The sequence below is a fragment of the Necator americanus genome, chromosome I (assembly GCF_031761385.1).
Source record: "Necator americanus strain Aroian chromosome I, whole genome shotgun sequence".
Classification (NCBI taxonomy): domain Eukaryota; kingdom Metazoa; phylum Nematoda; class Chromadorea; order Rhabditida; family Ancylostomatidae; genus Necator; species Necator americanus.
This window is the reverse complement of record NC_087371.1, coordinates 30674489-30693941: the sequence shown is the minus strand read 5'-3', so window position 1 is coordinate 30693941 and position 19453 is coordinate 30674489. Positions and strand designations below refer to the sequence as shown.

Sequence of the window (19453 nt, the reverse complement as noted above, 5' to 3'; positions counted from 1 at the left end):
ATCCTATTCAAAACAACTAATTGTATTAAAAATTGTTTAAACATTGTAAATAACACAACAGTGCTATAATCAAACAATTTTTTTAAACGATGAAGCTTTGGAACACATGAAGCAGACCATGTTTAAATACAAAACCGTAAATAGTTTTTTACTTCGAAGTTTCTGTTTGGAAACCAGGAACATCAGTCGGAATAATTGTAACAAGTGCAGCTTTTAATATTAATACACTGGATTGGTGGTTCCTCATCGAAGCCAAAATGAATGTCGCCAAGGTCCTAAAAATTTGAGAAGATAACATTCAAATTTAATTATATTCAATTCACTGCACTGTTAAGATTTAGAGGTCCATCTTAGCATCTTATACTTAAACTACTATAAACATCTTATACTTATATTACTATAAATACTATAAACGGGTTATTATAAACATTTATTACTAGACATCTGAAAATAAAAACCAAATTATTTTCTATAATAAGTGACTTGAATTAAATTCCATATACATATTTAGAAAACTCATATAACAAGCTTTCCAGCAATGTATAATACCTCGTAAAAAAGCCTTAGTTTATCAAAAAAAAATAGTGTTGAAACTAATGAAACAAAAAAAAACCTGCATTTCTTTTGCACCAACCTAATACTCCACCAGTCTGAACAGGCTTAAAATTTGGCTAAAGCCGGACTTCCAACTTTCTGTGGGGTTCCCTTCGCTAGCCATCACTGATCAATGAAAATTAATAGCAGTGGCATTTTATGCAAAATTAGAATTGTGCTGATCTAACAACGCCTTTTATTTCTTCTTTTTGTAAACTTAGGCAAAAGATTCCATAATTTCCCTCCTTTTCACGTCATTTTCACATATAAAGAGCATTCAAACTTCAGTTTTAAACACTCTTTAGATACCAATATAATATAGACACAATTTGTGAAAGCGTTGCCCTAATTTTGACCTTTCTTCTTGTTTTTCCCAACAGTTATCACAGAATGATGTTTTAACATAAAAGGACGTGAGCGACATCATTGATAAAGATAACGTTCCACGTCAAACTGTTGGCTACTATTTAAGCAGCCGGTTTCATTTTCCACTTTTTGAGGAAGACATGTAACCAACTTAGGCAAGCGTGCAGGGAGATAGAGAAACGGAGGAGCAGTAGAGGTGCAAAGCAAAGCGCACAGTAGCCATGGGTATGAAACGGTTGCAACTTCCCGTTCACCTTCTGCGACATGCACACGAAGTTACTGCGCGATACCACCGCACTATGGCGCACCAGTCCAACGCCGGCACGCGTCGCACCCTATTCTATATCTTTTTGGCGTCAGCGCACCAATCCGACGCCGTTGGTCCCGTTGCATCCCATTTTATAGCTTTCTGGCGTCGTTGCACCAATTCAAATGATGCAGATCAGCTGTTGTTGCTGAATCCCGACAGAATAAGGGATGGTGGTGGTCGTTCCAACTAAGATTGTGTTTCAATGAATCGGTCAAGAGTGCACTATTTTGTTATTATTAACTAAATTTTAAACTAAATCAAATCAACTATTATTGATTTTGTTATTATTATTATTTTAAATTCATTTTAAAAAATTTTCAGCAAACGTTTTCCTCTAAGAATCTTTGCTGAAATAACAGAGTTGGTACACAGCAACCGAGTATCATGACAACTCCGAAGTGTGGTTAGCAGCGATGTTCACCGAAGTTTGAAAGAATTAGCGGAAAAACTTTACATCCATAAAGTTGGTAGTGGGGTCTTTAAAGTGATACAGTTCGGGGTCTGCGTGTGTGTGTGTGTGTGTGTGTCAGTAACGAAATTCCAAAAAAAGGAGGGAGCCGGCTCGCACGGTGTCGGATTGGTGCGACAACACCAGAAAGCTATAAAAAGGGGTGAGACAGGGGTCCTACGGCGTCGAAACGTTGGGCAATAACTCCGTGTGCATGTCGCAAAAGGTAAATGGGACGTAGCAGCCGTTTCATAGATACTGTCATTGTTGCGTTTCACTTCTACGACTGCTCCGCGCGTCTATTTCCTTGCACGCTTCCCTCAGGTAGATAACATGCCTTCTCCAGGAAGTGGAAACACACATGCAAACAGCTGCTTAACTAGGAGCGAATAGTTTACATGATCTGACGTAGAACGTTATCTTTGTCAGTACAATGATGTCGCTCACGTCATTTTATGTAAAAACGTCATTCTGGGATAAATGATGGGGGGGGGGGGGAAACAGTAGGAGAACTCATATTCCGAGTAATGTTTTCACATTGTGTCCACATTATGCTGGTATCGAAGGAGTGCTTGAACCTGAAACATGAATCCGACCTCCTACCGTAGAACTGACGCGTTAAGAAAGAAAACTATGAAATAGTTCGCCTAAATTTATTTAAAAAAAAAACAGCAAAAGAAAGAAGGAAGCGTTGTTTGAATACTATGTACAGTCCAAGTTTTACAGAAAATGCCACTACTATTAATTTTCATTGATCGTGAAGGGGAGTGAAGCGAACACGAGAGAACGTTTGAAGTCTGAATTCCGGCTCTAGCCGGACGTCCAGGCTGGTATATAATAATACAATATTGTACAATAATAATAATACAATAATAACAATAATAGAACTTTAATAATATAGAATATTATATATTATATATAGATCACATACATATGCATAAAATAGAAAGAATAAAAAGAACATACATTTACAAGACGAGCAAGGCACCATTTTTCTTTAATCACATGAATTTGTAATTTTGTTGGATCTAAACCGACATCTGCATACGATTTCAAATGCATTGTGTGGGAAATTCCTGGTGTGGTTGGAATGGAAAATGCATATTCCAGTTGAATCTGAATAAATCAAAGATTTATATTAACGTTATAGGTCAAAGAGAAGACTACAAAGTACACCTACAGCTGGTTCATCAATGAGGAAATTGATGCGAAGCTCAAGTAGGTGCTCATTTTGAAGACTAAACATCACTGCTTGCTCTGGAAAACTTTGCCAACATCCTTATAAATACGGTACTCGAAGAGCTCAAAATTTTGGTATAGTGCAGATAAATTACCTGAATCTGTTGGGATGAACACGTTATGAGCGAAAATTAGAGACAGGGCATTACTTTCATCTTCACAAAATTGATTGCCACGGTCAAAACATATCCTCATCCTTAATTCGTACATCGCAATACTTCTGTTTTTTGTCAAAAAACGAGAAGAAACATTGAAAAAAAACACAGTAGTAAATAATATAGAGTTGGAGACAACTGTTGGAATAAACATTAGTATAAAATAATTTTTTTTTGTTATTTGATGTTTGTAAAGATCAAGAGTGATTCCACTGATGACATCTTCTCTTATAAAACTGATTATTGTGCAAAAAAAAAAAACGCACAAAGAACAACAGGTTATAGCTAATAAGAAAAAAGTTTTCTTCGAAGATTCAAAAAAGTACACTAAACAAGGTGGGACCGAGTTTTTCAAATAAGGATTGCATGAAGGAAAGGTGCCAGAGCTGAGCCAGACGGCTGAGTTGACGAAAATACGTTTGAAGACATCAGCCCTTGAATCTGAGGTGGTACGGATTTTATGTCGAGTATTCGTATACAGGATTGTAGATTATGGAGAGGGGGGAGGGTGATTCCGTCCATTTATTCCTAATTCTCGTAAAAAACGGCCCGGAAGATACGGCTTCGAGCGTTCTGGCGCGCTATTTTCTAAAACGAGTTCGATTGGAGCGCGCCAGCCCTGTGTACGCTCCGCATATTCCGGGCCGTTTTTTACGGCGATTAGGAAGAAATGGACGGAATCACCCTCCTCTATATAATCCACCACCCCGTGTAGGAACACTCCACCTGAAATCCACACCACCTCAGATTCGTGGGGTGATTCCTTTAACACTCGCGGTGCCGTACAGGCGAATAAGCTTTTTGAAGGATACATAAAACCATGGCTTAAAAAACTTTACGGTATTCAGTGCCATTCAGACTGTAGTAGATCACACATCGTGCTGCTGAGTGCCGAACGTTCACAATTGTCGCTATTCAAAGGAAGAAGACCGCGAGAAGAAGAAACTGAAGAATCCATCAATCGCACTACATTCTTCATTCCCGAACGTCACCAATGTCGTCACCGTCACAGCCTCCATCAAATACAGATCACTTTGTGTATAAGTGCGTTTGAATATTTGTTGAAAAATCTTTTTATATTGTGATTTTTTAGAGCGGCGCGGGTGTGGCGCAGTCGGTTAGAGGTCCGTTGCAGCCACATGGTCGAGGGTTCGAATCCGCCCTAGTGCTCCCAAAGCCTTTCATCCCTCAAAGGTCGATAAATTGGTACCAGACTTGTCTGGGAGGATAAAAACACTGACGTGATCATCGGCTGGCCTCCGCAAGTCATTCTATAGGCCAACACGCGTTCCAAAACCTCAACGATAACGAACCAGTAAAACGCGTTGGCGAATTCCAAGTGGATTGATACGCCAGTGACTTTATCCTTTATCCTTCTATAGTTGATCAGCAACTCAATCGGTTGGGTGTTCTTCATTGTTCAGACAACAATGCGGAAAAATCTCGACTGTTTAGATGACGTAGATGAGTGTTCTCTGCCCTCCTGGTTATGAAACACCAAAATGTTCCCAAAACAGGTCTAACAACTAAGCAATTTAAAGAAGCATAGAATGAATACGAGTGGCATATGTATGTGGCATCCAGCAATCAGTACTTGTAGCCAGTGTTAGAATGTGCGATGCAGATGAAGACCGTCACCACGGCAGCCAATCGTTATTACTCCATTCGACACTCTGTAGCATTGTAATATTTCTGATAATACATTCTGATAATTACGGTTGTCTCCAAACATGGGTGTGAGGAACGATGAATCACGGAACAGTGGTCTGGAAAGACACATGATGTAACGCAAAGTGTAGTGCAAGGTTTTGTCGTTCTCTATTGCTCAGCCGAGTAAGAATGTTTGACTAGGAAATCTCAAAGATGCCATAGAGCGGTTTACCGTCTTGGTAGCGATGTGGAGATTCTGTGACCGTTTTGATTACGACGTGGACGTTATCCTTTATTCTTTTTTTAAATTTTTTAGAGCGCCTGGATGTGTTAGGGATCTTCAATTTGGAAAAAAATGACTACAGAGTATTTTTCAATCCAATGGATGGTGCACAAAATGCTGTTATTTGTTTAGTGCTAACTTTTAAGTATTCATTGTTATTGTGGTGCACGTACTTTGAACAAACATTGAAAACATACCATGCGCAATATCCTCCAATTTCAATACGAAACGACTGTGCTGGTGACGTTTCCTTAGCACGATTTCTGACACACTTTTTCTCATATCGTTTTGTCTAAAACCGTAAAATCAGCGGCTATCTTTTCAAGTATCGATTTTTAATGATCTATACGCAAAATGAAATCAGCCGCTGCAGCATACTTGAGTTGAAAAGTTCAACTTTCAATTGACCTTCGGCATTTGTTAAATATCGTATTGGTTTGAAATTCCAATTGTAAATTTTAATTAATTTACGTAAACAATTTTTTAATTAATTTACGTATTTTTTAATTGTAAACGTACGTTTACAATTAAAAAATACGTTTTTAATTGTAAAACCAATACAACTTTACAGCAATTTTCGTCATCAACATTCATGGATTGAACTGGCAACGTATGTACCTGTGAGTTCGTTAGCTCATTTCTCAATGTACATTCAACGTAAAACGTTGATGGTTGATGTTTTCATATTTTTTCATTTTTCTAATGCAATAGTTAGCGAATAATGCTATATAATTGTAGCAGGATCTTTTCCCACCAATCTTTTTTTTTCTTTACTGAGCTTCTAAGATCTTAATTTGATTAATTTGTAATGATTTAGTTTCCGTTTCATTTTTCTACATTTATGCGTGTTGTGTCTTTTTTAATCGTAAAAGTAACAAAATCACTTTTGCCTAGTTTGAATGCTTTTATCTTTTGCTGGAGCATCTACTCAATTATTTCAAGTTTTCTTCCCCTGTTCTCGTGTAATTGCGAATAATTAGAGTCCTTCTAAGACATATTTTGGGATTTTACTGGACCTATAGTTACAAAAAATGGCAATCACTCAGAATTACACTTGAACCGCGCAGTGTAACGTACGTTAATCTATAATCGGGTCAAAACGACATGAAGCACGACGCAGTTGTGACGTAGCGGATACGCTCGAAGCGGTGCGGTGGAGCGCAACGGTTAGAATCGACTAAGGACACCTGCTACCACTGTTTATTGCGGCGGTTAGCGATGCGACGATTACGCCAAAGCAATTTCCTCTGTTCAGGAATCACTCCCAAAATGAACGTGTGTAAACAATTTTGTGCTAAAATTTTTTAAAAAATCTAAAAATTCTGAACAAGCTCACCTTGGCTAGAATGTACGTATTTGCAATTGGCTTCACAGAATGTTCGAACCTTAATTGTTGTAGACTGAATATTCTACTTTTTTTAAAATTGATTAGCGAATTGATAATTGATTTAAGTTTTTTGGTTTTTTAAATTTTATCAAGGCAACTCTGTTTTACGAGGAAAAAACAGCATTTTGCATCTTCCTTAGATAGTTCCGTAAAAGGATCTGTGATGCAATTCACTCATCGTAAAAGCAGGTCTCGGGTTTACCGGAAGAAAAGTGTTCAAAGCCTGGTTCTCCTTCTGAAGCCTCTATTCTACAAATCCCACAGCACTCAAATTTTTTTGATGTAGCAACAGTCTGTTTTTGAACGTGGTGACACTTCAGAACTTCTTTTATTTATCTACAACAAACCCATACTTAGTCCACATATATTGGGAATAACAATTTTTTTCTGAAAATTTTCAAAAACTGTTAAAATTGTCTTTACACAATAGCGTATGATGAAGAATAAACAGAAAATCACATCTCTGTTACAATGTTTGTGTTTTTAGCTTACAGTTTTGGTTCCTCCTTTCCTGTTGTTCATTATGACACTATCTAGTTGGAATTCTGCCTTGATATGCTCCTTTTCAATTCGTCCCTGCAGTTGGACCTTATTCTCTCTTGGTGGTGGAAAGCCATCCAAGGATAGCAAAGTTGGTGAGCCCTTGCGCTTGAGGTCCTCCCACCCGTTCGCCCAGGGTCCCGTACGGATTCCTCCGTTCGAGGTTAAATTGGTCGCCCAAACCCTGGTATCCGTTTATCTACCGTAGCGTTCTGGGTCTGGAAAAAGGATCTCGCGTGAGGATTTCTCACCTTCTGTAGCAGGAGAATGACCTGCCAACCCACCACTCCTCATGCTTTAAAGGGTCAGCCTTGTTGTGTAAAATTCAGGCGAAATTCTAGTGAACTCTGCTCCATCTTGTTCTTTTTTTTCTATTCTATGGCACACCTGCAGGTTTTCGAATAAATAAATGAATAAATAAATCTCCACATTTCTGATTCCTTACTTATTTTCTGATGGTCAGTAGGTATACGAAAGCATACGTATGGGGTACAAAGATCAAGAATTCTGTGAGAGTAGTGGTCAGCAAGAAATTGCTAGTAGAACCGCTTTCGTGAGAACCTCACAGACTTTCAAGGTAAGGAAAAATGCCAAAGGCATGATGTTATGGAAGTAGACGTAGTGTTCTAATCCAGTGTATAAAAGGGTGGGTCGATAAATTGGTACCTAATTTATTACTGATAAATTTAACTTGTTTTTGAACGTAAAAACACTGCCTTTACACGCTATCTAGCCACCACAAGCGACTGTATGTGTTGGACACACGTAGTTGAGCCGCGAACCATGCTGAATTGAATTGAATGCCTTGGCGTATCCCAAACAGATAGACTAACGCCAGACACTTTACCCTTTATCCTAACGTAAAATACAACCATGAATTTCAGTTCCGTATATTTACGAGGCAGCAGAGACGATGGGTTCACGAAGTGAATGATCCATTTAGTCTTAATATAGTAATAATGTAGCTATTGAAATCTTTACCACGTGTCTCTTTCCATAAATCCTGTAAACTCGAACATGGTAGGGCAGCACGTATCCTCGGACACCTTTAAGTTTTTGATTTCTCTGAACAATTGCGACTTCTGCACTTCGCTCTTCAGTGCTCCTCCATTCATCGTCCCAGTTAAAATGTACTGGCTCTTTTGCTTTTTCGTCTTTGTTTGGAGAAATTTAGAGAGGTCGACGTTTGGCCTAAATTAAATATGGATGAAGTACGAATTAAATTTGCAGAATGTGTACACTCGGATCAAAACGACATGAACCGCAGTGCATTTGCGCAGCGCTCGAAGGGACGCCGTGGACTTAGCGGTTGTAATCGAGGTGGAACCATCGCAAAGTGTACCGGAGGCTGCTGCTGGCAGAGTCTCCACCACGATCCTAACCGCTACATTCCACCGCGCCGCTTCGATCGCAGCCACATACGCAACTGCACCGTCCTCCATTTTGTGTTGACTCTACAATACAATCACGGTCGTTTCAATTTAATGTGGTTCTGTCTTTGTCGCACCACCACATGTAATCATTTGTTGCACATGAGGAAGGCAGCAATTGTGGATGCATGTCGCTGCCAATTAAAGTTAAGGTTTCTGGCGGGATGCGCCCCCACGTTCGCTTCAATTCAGAATCGTTTGAGGTTTACGAACGTGTAACTTTGCTGTAAATGACCTGCGGTGGCTAACCGATGTGCGAAGTCAGTGTTCTTATCCTCCCAGACAAGTCTGGAGCTGATTTATCCACCAGGAATGGATGAAAGGCTTGGTGTTCACTAAGGCGGATTCGAACCTCCGATCGATCGTGCAGGAAGCGAACCCTCTAACCGCTACACTACACCCGCCCTCATCACAATTATCGAAATCATATCTTTCTTGTGTATTAATTTTCTTGGTTATTCTTGCTAATGTTTCAGCGTCGACACCTTCAGAGCCTGGACGATCAAGAACACACATTATTCTTCTTCTATGATTATCTATCTGTGCTATCAACCGTCTCATCACCCCACAAGACTTAGCAAACAGACTGATGAAAGAAAAAGTCAGAGAAGCAGACCACAACAGCGCTCAGCTTGATAGCCGTGATGTTAGCCGACCATCAGTTGTTAGAGCACACCATTAATAGTAACTGTTAACGATGTTGCTTGCATCTAACCCCGTAAGTCAAAAAGTGCACAGGTTCTGTTATGACGCCAGATCGATGGTAACAACAACGCATGATTCTTCTTCACGATTAATGATCGGATTTTTGGTTGGTATGTAAAATTCGTTCAATGTTTTTCACGCAAGAACGTTGGATTCGCTTGCCAAAATCGTGACTGCTTCTTGAGGATGGTGTTCTCATGACACTGTCTGCGATGAGCACCTAAATGGGTTGACTTTGGTTCTTGATTTTACGAATCTATCTATGTTCTCTTTGACCCGGGTGCATAGTACTCTGCCAGTGTTTTGCCAATGTACTCAATGTGCCCCACATTATTGACAAGCGACTAGATAGATAACTCTCGATACCACCCAAACTCCTTGCCTTCCATTCGGACGCACCAGTTATAGTCGGGTCAACACGACATGAAGCACGGTGCAATTGCGCAAGCTGTTGCGTTCGAAACGATGCGATGGAGACAGCGGTTGGAATCGGGGTGGAACCATCGCGAAATGTAGCAATGAACGGTGGTACGAGGTGTCGTTATTCGATCGTAACCGCCTCGCCCCACCGCACCGCTGACACAACTACACTTGTCATGTCGGTTTGACCATACTACACTAGTTAGATGTCTCACAAAGAAGATCCTGCCCACGATTGCAGAATTGCTGGTTCTTTAGGTTCGAAAGTGGTATGTCCATTACTCTGACCGAGTCTTGCACAGCCCTTGTCGTAAGCCCATATCATCCGAATTAATCATCTTTATCTCTTCGAGAATTTTAAGAATTTCAGTTCTTCAGCAGCTGCAGAGGTGAATCTATACACATCCGACAGCAAGTTACAATGAACCTAGGAGCGAGACACTCTGCATTGCAAAGAATTAGTTACTAGACTGAAACACACTATACTAGTCGAGGGAAAACTTACAACAAACTAGTTAGGTAGGTGTAGCGCCGGGATGAGAGCACGGGCAACGATTCAAAACTACTCTAGTGACAACTAAACCTTTCACTTCTCTAAGATCGATAAATCGGTATCAAACTTGTCTGATAAGAGGAACGGCAAAGAGAGTCCCGTAATAAACTAAACTTTACATAAACTACTAGCTACTATTTCAGCAGACTTTTCACGCGTGTTCCTAAGGTGTAGAGGTGAACCGCAACACATGCAGGTTTCATGGTTATGAAACTGTTCACGTCGTCTCATTTACTCCTTGACAAATTCTTTTGGAGCTCTCACGCGGGTGTAGATTTCTGGCGCCAACGCGCCAGTTCGGCGCCGTAGGACTCGTCTCACTGCTTTCTGGAATTTCATGACTGACACACACAGAGAATGAGCTATCATATAGCATGATACTCAAAGATACTACATATACTGAATAAAGACGTATGCAAAGAAGGATGAGGACAAGTGCCTCAAATGCTGCGGTTCTACTTTCGGTGTCAATGAAGAGAAAAAATGAAGACCTCATATGTTTAGCGGTTCCATTTTCTGAAGTTTAGTTTTAGAAGGTTTTGAATGTTGGAAAACGTGGAGAAATCATACAGTACTGACAATAATTAATAAACAGTAAAAACAGTAAAAACATATAATAAACAGTAATTGTATTATCAAAATATGAATTTGTTTTATGCTTAAATTATTGAAATTACATGTTCACATTCCAAACAGACTCGTTAAAATTCCAGTTAATAAGCGCAAATACGCTGCACAGAATAGAAGGAAACCGGATTTCAGCAACTCACTCGAACTTCACACGAGTACCGCCAGGAGAGGCTGCATGTGAACACTGTATGTATGCGTGACAGTACGGACTGAAAACATAAAAATGCTTCCACTCTAAATCTGTTGAATTGTGATATTAGAAAAAATAAACTTGTGGATGGTCTAACACACTTTGTAAATGTAAGAAACCAAACCTTGATGTGAGCAGCAGCACAGTTTTGTCCTTTAATGTGAATTCAATGTTGGTTCGCTTTTGAGTGAGCGTATCCTCATTATCAAAGTCTTGAAATGCCTTCAAATGCAGAAAAGTGGGCAGATATCTTTGCACGTAGTTGTATGCTCAGAATTGGTGCAGTGAACTTTGCGAGAGCAAACAGCTCAGCTGTAGCAAAAGCAACAGCACGAACATTCTTTACTCGGACAAGATTCTTTGATGATAAGTTCATGATGATACTAGACACTGTCAATGCCAATTTTCTGATAGTCCCCACATTTATATAGAAGTGATCAGTTTCATATCCTCTTTTTTTTTACTCTGTTAGATGCGCTCTACTCTAACGCTATACTGGAACATACAGAGAAAGATTGTACAAAGAAAGAAATCATGGAAAACAAAAGTAGAGAGAGTTTGCTCAATTACACACCCTTGAGCGAATGTAAACGGATGTGGCTGTCTGCACTTTCTGCTTTCGTTTCAGCTGTACTCATATTTGCACCCACTTGCTATGCTGGAGTTAGAAAAACTGCTTTTATATGTGTTGTACGTTTTACGCCAAAATAATTTCGCGACCCGAGTCTTATCGATACCTATACTTTTTTATCCTTTTTCACATACACTTACCGGTAATCCGATAGCCGTTATTACTGAGACCCAAAAAGCGAAAAATAGTGCGATATCTGTCGCCCATGAAACCATAGAAAACACCGGAATTTCAAGTAAAGTGGCTTCGTGTTCACTTTTCCTTTTAATTGATCATTTTTGGTTACGACTGCATAGATTTCTTTCGATGAAGCTACTTTCATGGTATTTGTCGAACTTTGGGGCCGCGAATACAAGTCTGATTATTGCCTGCAAGTGGCGCACTGCTTTTACTGAACGCAATCAGGCACTTGAGTATACGCATAGGGAACGCGCGAGCTATATGACTCGCATTGTTATATGGCAAAAGCTTCCCATATATTTCAAAAAGGTGCTGTCGTCCAGCACCATGCCAGAGTCCATGCCCTGAAAATTCGAATGCCTGAGGGAAGCATGAAATCTTTGGCAACAAACATCAGTCTCGTGGCACTAAACTGGCGGTCGCTGTTAAGTGAACTCCAACAAACCGGTCATTCCAGACTTCAGGCCATATCTGTATGCACCGTTGCATGCTGCATTGCAGCAAACAGGCATCAGTAGTTGCCCTCTCATCACTATCGCCAATTACTCCATCTACTGCGGCGATGCTGGTGAAAGGAAAGTAGGAGGCTGCGCAATACCTGTTAGGAACGATCACAACATGGAGGAGTTTGGTTCAACGTCGTTAAGATGCGACGACTTTGTACGATTGAGGGATCGCAGAGGACTCAAACTCTGGATCGCGAGTGCTGATGCGCCTACTTTCCTACGGAGACTGCCGAGGACTCCAACAGGGACGTGTTTTATGCTGAACACAATACGTTACCAAGCCAGCACGCGGTAATTGTCGGAATCGATGCGAACGCAAAGATGGGATTTGAACAACAATCCAATGTGCTTGGTAAAACGGTTCAACCCCCGGAGCAAACATCAGGCAAAGGAAATCGTCTGAAAGACCTCTGCAAGAAGACGAATCCAACCATTGCATCTACGTTTAAGAGGAATCATGGAAGCCATCTGCTTACGTGGTAATGGAGAACCCTTAAAGTCATAAGAGCAGCGAAAGCAAAAGACGCTGACTCTTAAGCTTCAGTTCGATTACGTTTTGACGAAGAACATCCCTTTGTCAAATATCCGAAAATCTAGAGCTGTGTGGGACGTCATTCAGTTTCGACCACCGCCCAGTTCTTTCACCTTTATGATACAGTTCCAGAAAGGGTATCGGGGAACTCAACATCAACCAAAGCTCGACTTGGCAGGTCTGAAAGACGAGGAATGCAGAAAGAAGTTCTGCCAACGAGTTTCGATCAATACTGGATTGCGGACTAGAATGAGTGTGGATGACACTGATTCATTCACTAAATGCGTTCAAGACACTGCAAAAAAAAACCGATCCCGATTTCTGTTTCAGCACTGAGGAAGAAGTTCGCCTTCAGATCTGCGGAGACAATATCCACGTACAATTCTGTATGTATTGCCCTCACTACTGGTGACTTCAGAAAGGAAAAGCGTCTAAGAAGGAAGTTGCGTCAACTGTAACAACACCACGATAATGGATGGACTTTAAGAGCGAAGGAGGTTGAGAAGGCGTGCGATGACAAGAATCCGAGAAAAGTCTGCACTCTCCTAAGGCAGTGTAGCAGCAGAGTGAAGAAGTGATCATTTGTCCTGAACACTGTCAACGGAGTCGCTGTCGGGGTGGCAACTTTGCCTATCTGGAACATTTTAACACTTTGCTGAACCGACAAGCGCCGACAGTTCTTGAACAGTCGCACCCCCAAAGACAGACATACACTTCGTCACCGAGGACCCTCTGAGGGAGTCAAAGGTTTTGGTCTGTATTCAAAGAAATGAGGGATGGAAGATCTCTCGAAAACGATGGATTTAGCGCAGAAATGCAGAAATCTCTTCCTCTTTCTGGAGTTCGTGAGATTACGTCCAGCATGTTGACGAAATGATACCTGACTCTAGGAGGCTTGCTGTTATAAATGATCTCCACAAGAAGCTGTCCGTCACAGGACCTAGGATTAACTACCTAGGAATATTGACTATTTGACTGAGTGACTACTTGTAAGCTTCGGGTATCATTTGTTCCGGGTAGTTTAATCTGGAAGCAGCTTAACGTCGTTGTATGTTTGTTGATTTAGAAGTTTCAAATGAAAATGTATCAGAAAAATATAAAGAACGAAATGCGTTGATCTACCTGTAGAACATAACGTTCCTCTGTTTCATTATCCGTTTTTTTGAATTCTGCATAAGGCAACATGTACACGAAAGGAGCTGCAACGATTCATCATATCCGTTAATTTTCTCATACAGATGTTCAACAGCAAGAAAAGTGAACTGCTATTCTGCTTTCACATGCTGACCAAGAGTTAATTCATTGTATCAAAAATATGTGCTGTATGTACCTAAATAAAAAGGCATAGAATGTTATCCATCTTTTTTTACAGCTAAATTTAACTTTCCCTCCTCGATCTGAGCAACCTCGTACTGCCTTTACACATATTTTGTCGTTAGATATGAAAGTTAAACAGGAGAAATTATACAATAGACTATCTGTGGGTTTGGAATTTTGTGGGTTGAAGTCAAGATTGAAATTCAAATTTATTCTAGGCATTATGAAAAGGAGAGTTGAATGGTTTCCATCAAAAAGACAGCGAAAAAAATGAACCATAAAGATGTTATTAACAAATTAAATCAAATACAAAGTGTTTTGTCCAGTGAGCAGAAAAAGTGGCTTAAATTTGTTTTTTTTTTCAGCAAGAACGGTCTAATATGTATACGAATCTTAGAGATTTATTATCTATACAATCCCTTGCTGAGCTCAAGCAAATGTACCATGGCTGGGTAACTTATTTGGTGAATGTATGTGTTACAGTCTGGTAGCCAATTGATTTCTTATGGTATCTCGGCAACAGTGTAAATCGTGGATACAAGCTGAAGACAGCGTGTAAAACTATCTGAAATATTAGGTTGGCTACTTTTTGTGCTCCTAACCTTCAAATTTGGCATAAGGAAGAGAATCCAAGAGGAATCTCTTCCTTATGCCCTAAAACGCAGCACTCATCAGCAAAGTTATGTCGAACTTTCTTAAAAATAACTATTCGCGTGATAAGATATGTTGCAAACGAACGGAAGAGAGCCTGGAATGCATTCCAGGATCCCCCTACATATATTTATTTGATAAGATAAAAATCTATGCATAGCTCTTCTCTGAAAAAAAAGAATAAAAAGAATGACTCATAGAGGAACAATTCTCTCACATAACTATTTCTAAGGTATATTCAGATGAAGTTACGTGAAAGAAACGATTTTAATAAATAAAACAAACTGACAGAAATCGTACTTGCTTTTTCATTTTTCACATCGTAACCCATTTGTTCAAATGGAAGAAATCGTATCGAATCGCGACAAGCGGCCTTTATATCTAGGTTTTGAAGTCTCTTGATCAAAAGTTCTTGTGGTTCCGTAAAACATATGAATACACTGAAAATTTTCAAGTAACTGATTTGCATAGCATTGATTTTTATACAGTGGATGGAGGATTAGCTAGTGAGCGTTTTGTTTTTTCAAAGCGGGAAATTCACATAGAAAATCTATCACCGAAATGCTACGAACAGCAGAGATATTGTCGCTCTGGAAAATAATCCTATTCGATTTTTTTAATTTCTCTTGGCTCCTGTTTTTTTCTTAAATATTCAAAGTAGAATGTCGTTTTCAAATCGTGGCTTTCGAGACACTCAGTTTTGCACAATTAATAGTGGTGATAAGGCCGCTAACGCTGCTTGTGATCTTCGTACACCTTTGAGCTGTGTATGAAGCGCTTCGAATTTAATGCACTTTTAAAAAAAAAATTTCTATGCCCAGTAAGAAAAAGAATGTAGAAAATATTCATCTATTATTCGGTGGAACAATATTTTTTTCTGATCAACTCCTTTATTTTTCAACAGCATTATTTTTTGTCTGGGGCAGGTGTAGTGTAGCGGTTAGGGGTTCCGCTTATTACACGATCGATCAGAGGTTCGAATCAGCCCTAGTATTCACCAAGCCTTTCATCCCTCCGTGGTCGATAAATTGGTAGCAGACTTCTCTGGGAGGATGAAAACACTGATTTGACCCGTCAGCTCGCCCCCGCAAGTCATTGTATGGACCAGTTACACGTTCGTAAACCTCAAACGATTCTAAATTGAAGTGAACGTGGGGACGGATCCCAAGCGGATTGATTAAAGGCATCACCCCACGAATCTGAGGTGGTACGGATTTGGGGTGGAGTGTTCTTATAAGGGATAGTAGATTATGAAGAGAGGGGTGATTCCGTCCATTTCTTCCTAATTGCTGTAAAAAAAACGGCCCGGAAGATACAGCGCCGCACAAGGCTGGCGCGCTCCACTCGAACTCCCTGTAGAAAATAATGCGCCAAAACCCTTGAAGCCGTATCTTCCGGGCCGTCTTTTACGGTAATTAGGAAGAAATAGACGGAATCACCCTCTCTCCCTAGTCTCCCATCCCGTATACGAATACTCCACCTGGAATCCGTACCACCTCAGATTTGTGGAGCGATGCCTTTAACGCCAGAGATTTTATCCTTTATCCTATATTTTCTGTCTAGATTTTTTTTGCTTAAATCATCCACTTTGTGATCAAACCATTCAGAAATCGGCTGGAATGAGGTTTGTAAAAGTTCGTGTTATGACGCTAAGGATCTGTCTTTGGTTGCCATCTATTTGAACTTAGGAACGCAAGTAAAAACGATTGTAAGCAGATCTCTATCGCTAAAATCCCAAACCTTTTGCAACATTGCAGTTTTGTCATCTCTTCACACGGCTACGGCTAAGAATTAAAACTATCAAAATTCTCGAAAAATATTAAAATGTAAATTCGCAAACTGTATCCTTCTGCTATTTTGTAGAGCAAAGGTGTAGTCAAAATGTTCTCAAAACTTCTCATTTCCTAGACAGTTTATTTCCCATTTAATCCTAGGGCTGGCACTCCGTGAGGTGGCTTCAGGTTCCGTTAGACAATTAGAATTGAGCAAGAAGCAGATAACTGCAAAAAATTTGTTTGGCCCTTCACATCTTTTTTCACAAAAATTCAAACCTCTAATTCCCATAGACAGAAAACTCATAATGGTGCAATAATAATTATAAAAGAATAAAAAAAAATAAAGTCACTGGCGTATCAATCCACCTGGGATACGCCAACACGTTTTACTGCAATTCGTAATAGTGTGGGTTTTGGAACGCGTGTTAGCCTATAACTGACCTGCGAGGTCAGCCGATGATCAAATCAGTGTTTTTATCCTCCCCGACAAGTCTGGTCATTAACGACAAGCCAATTTATCGATCCCGGAGGGATGAAAGTCATGGTTTGCACTAGGACAGTTTCGAACCATCGACCATGTGGCTACAACGGACCTCTAACCGTTCTGCGCCACACTTGGGGCTATAATAATTATGACTTGCTACAATTATCAAAACAACATATACTTCTAGTAGTTTTTTATTCCCTAGTAGAAATCCGTGGATCAATAAGAATGGTGATAGAAGTATTCTACAAAGAGAAAACAACTCACACACTGCAATAATTCGGTGTACCCAAGAAAAGGAAGAAATCAGTGGTGATACCGTCGTATAACGTTGCATATCCTGGTTTATTGTAAGATGTGATCCTAAAATACTGAAGTTAAAGTTAGCGTACCATGATTTTGGTGCCGCTGTTAACTCCAGCGAATTTTTAGAGTTTGAGTTATAGATTGCAGGAACCAGCGTTACTCCACTCACGTTTCCCTACTCGTCGAAAAAAATGGCGTGGAAGGAAAGCTTCTTTCCTGAGAAATCAGGTGCAGAGCGCCACATGTGCGCATCCAAGAGGGAGCGGTCGAAAATCAGTTGGACTCCTACCTGATCAATAACCATGCAACGCGTATTCGCTTAAGACGTGAGCTAACTCTCTCTACTGTATACAGCAAACTCCAATATTTATGTAAAACCATTGAACATACAGTTAAGAGATTCGTAGTGTGTATAAGCAGGCACATTCTAACGTATAGTAGGGTCAAAACGACATGAAGCCACGTACGCAATTGCGTACACGACTTCTCTCGACGCTCTTCGTCGGAGCGCAGTGGCTAGGAGTGTGTTGAAACCCTTGCTGGCACCATCCATCAGTTTGTAGTTTGCGGCGGTCCCACCTCGGTCCCAACTGCTGCCTTTACTGAGTCGTTTTGAGCGCGTACGCAAATCTACAGCAACTATACTAGGGTCAGAACGACATGAAGCGCGGAGAGTTGCGTAAGTGGCTGCGCTCGAAGCGGCGCGGTGGAGCGTAGCGGTTGAGATAGTGTGAGGATCCTCGCTACTGCCACCCATCTTCGCAGTTCGCCTTTATCCCACCTCGACTCCAACCGCTGTCTCCATCGCCGCGCTTCGAGCACAGCCGCTTACGCAACTGCTTCATGTCGTTTTGACTCGGTTATATAGTCGGGTCAGAACGGCATGAACCACGAGTGTAGTTGCGGTGCATTTGCGTACGCGCTCGAAACAGCGCGGTGGAGGCAGCGGTTGGGACCGAGTTGGGACCGTCGCAAACCGCAGTGATGGGTGGTGCCGGCAAGGGTTTCACCACGATCTTAGCCGCCGCGCTCAACCGAAGCGACTTGAAAGAAGCCGCGTACGCAATTGCGTACGTGTTTCATGTCGTTTTGACCCTATTATACTATACCCTATACTCCTTAGTATACACTCCACTACAGTATACCCCATTTCGTGAAAACGCAAAGCGATTTTGTGAGAGTTTCTCACACAAATACCACGATCGAAAATTCCTGAAAGCTTAGAACGCTTTTCTTCCATATTTGTTCTAATATTCATCTTAATAACTACTTCTTCCACTCACTTATTCCACTTGCTTACCCTGTTTCATGCCGAATAAGCTCCACTCCATGCTTTATTACATACGGAAAAAAATCGGCTGCGCTGTTCTAAATAAGTTCAGTGATGCGCTATTCTTCAAAAAGACTACAATATTTTCGTACCACGACAGTTTTGAAATGAGCTGCAGCTCGCCACTGGTCTTCCCGCTGATCTCTGATTTGAGCTTCTATGGCAGCAGTCACGACAACAGTAATCGACCATGTGCGTAGCATTATCCAGATCAAATGAACTTCATGGGAAACAACTGCATTGCATATCACTTGAAGCAGTTTTTACTTGTAGTTATTCGCTATCAAGTTATATAATAACTTAGTTGGTGTGTTTTTGTGAAAATAATTTATGCAGTGGGTTGGATTCAACTCTAGCTTGGCCCATTTGTCCCTCGGCGTCAAATGAGAAGTTAGGGAAACCGGTCGAACGGGGTTAAATCGGCACGCCTGCGCCAGAAAGTAGTATGACAGGTAGTCGACATCTGAACTGTTGCGGGTGCCGAAAAATAAACAGCGACAAGTGTAACGCTGTTTAATTTCTCTGCAGTCGCGTGAAAGTGGAACCAATGAAATAAGTGATACGTCAGCACTATCAGATAGAGACGAAAGGATTGGACAAGAATCACACGAAACTCTTCATAACACTGCTGGCTGCATCCGCAGTGCTGTATCCTAACGTACAACTCCATATGTTCCCTTTTCTGTTAACAAGATCGGGATAAAAGGACCAACGATAAAGCGTTCGGCGTTAATCAGTCCGCTTGGGATGCGCCACCACGTCCACTTCAATTCAGAATCGTTCGAGGTTTACGAACGTGCAACTGGCCTATACAATGACTTGCGGTGGCTGGCCGATGTGT

At 40.7% G+C, this 19453-nt stretch overlaps 1 protein-coding gene across 3 annotated transcripts; it reads right to left on the bottom strand.

The window, feature by feature from the left end:
* Window positions 1-182: 182 nt before the first annotated feature.
* On the bottom strand, window positions 183-18815 carry RB195_007358 (uncharacterized protein; the record flags this gene model as incomplete). 3 transcript variants are annotated; one of them, XM_064180940.1, is made up of 14 exons in its annotated part: window positions 183-275; window positions 2685-2834; window positions 2899-2975; window positions 3053-3153; window positions 5243-5337; window positions 6382-6430; window positions 7954-8163; window positions 10851-10919; window positions 11025-11122; window positions 13872-13948; window positions 15018-15157; window positions 17244-17339; window positions 18583-18650; window positions 18705-18815. In XM_064180940.1, the coding sequence occupies 14 exons, from the start codon at window positions 18813-18815 to the stop codon at window positions 183-185; spliced, it is 1434 nt and encodes a 477-aa protein (XP_064037769.1). The 3 variants fall into 3 exon arrangements, with proteins under 3 accessions (XP_064037769.1, XP_064037771.1, XP_064037770.1); XM_064180939.1 differs by lacking the exons at window positions 17244-17339; window positions 18583-18650; window positions 18705-18815 and having other exon boundaries at window positions 15018-15048; XM_064180938.1 differs by lacking the exons at window positions 183-275; window positions 2685-2834; window positions 2899-2975; ... (6 more) ...; window positions 13872-13948; window positions 15018-15157 and adding an exon at window positions 16693-16717.
* Between the last annotated feature and the right edge of the window lie 638 nt (window positions 18816-19453).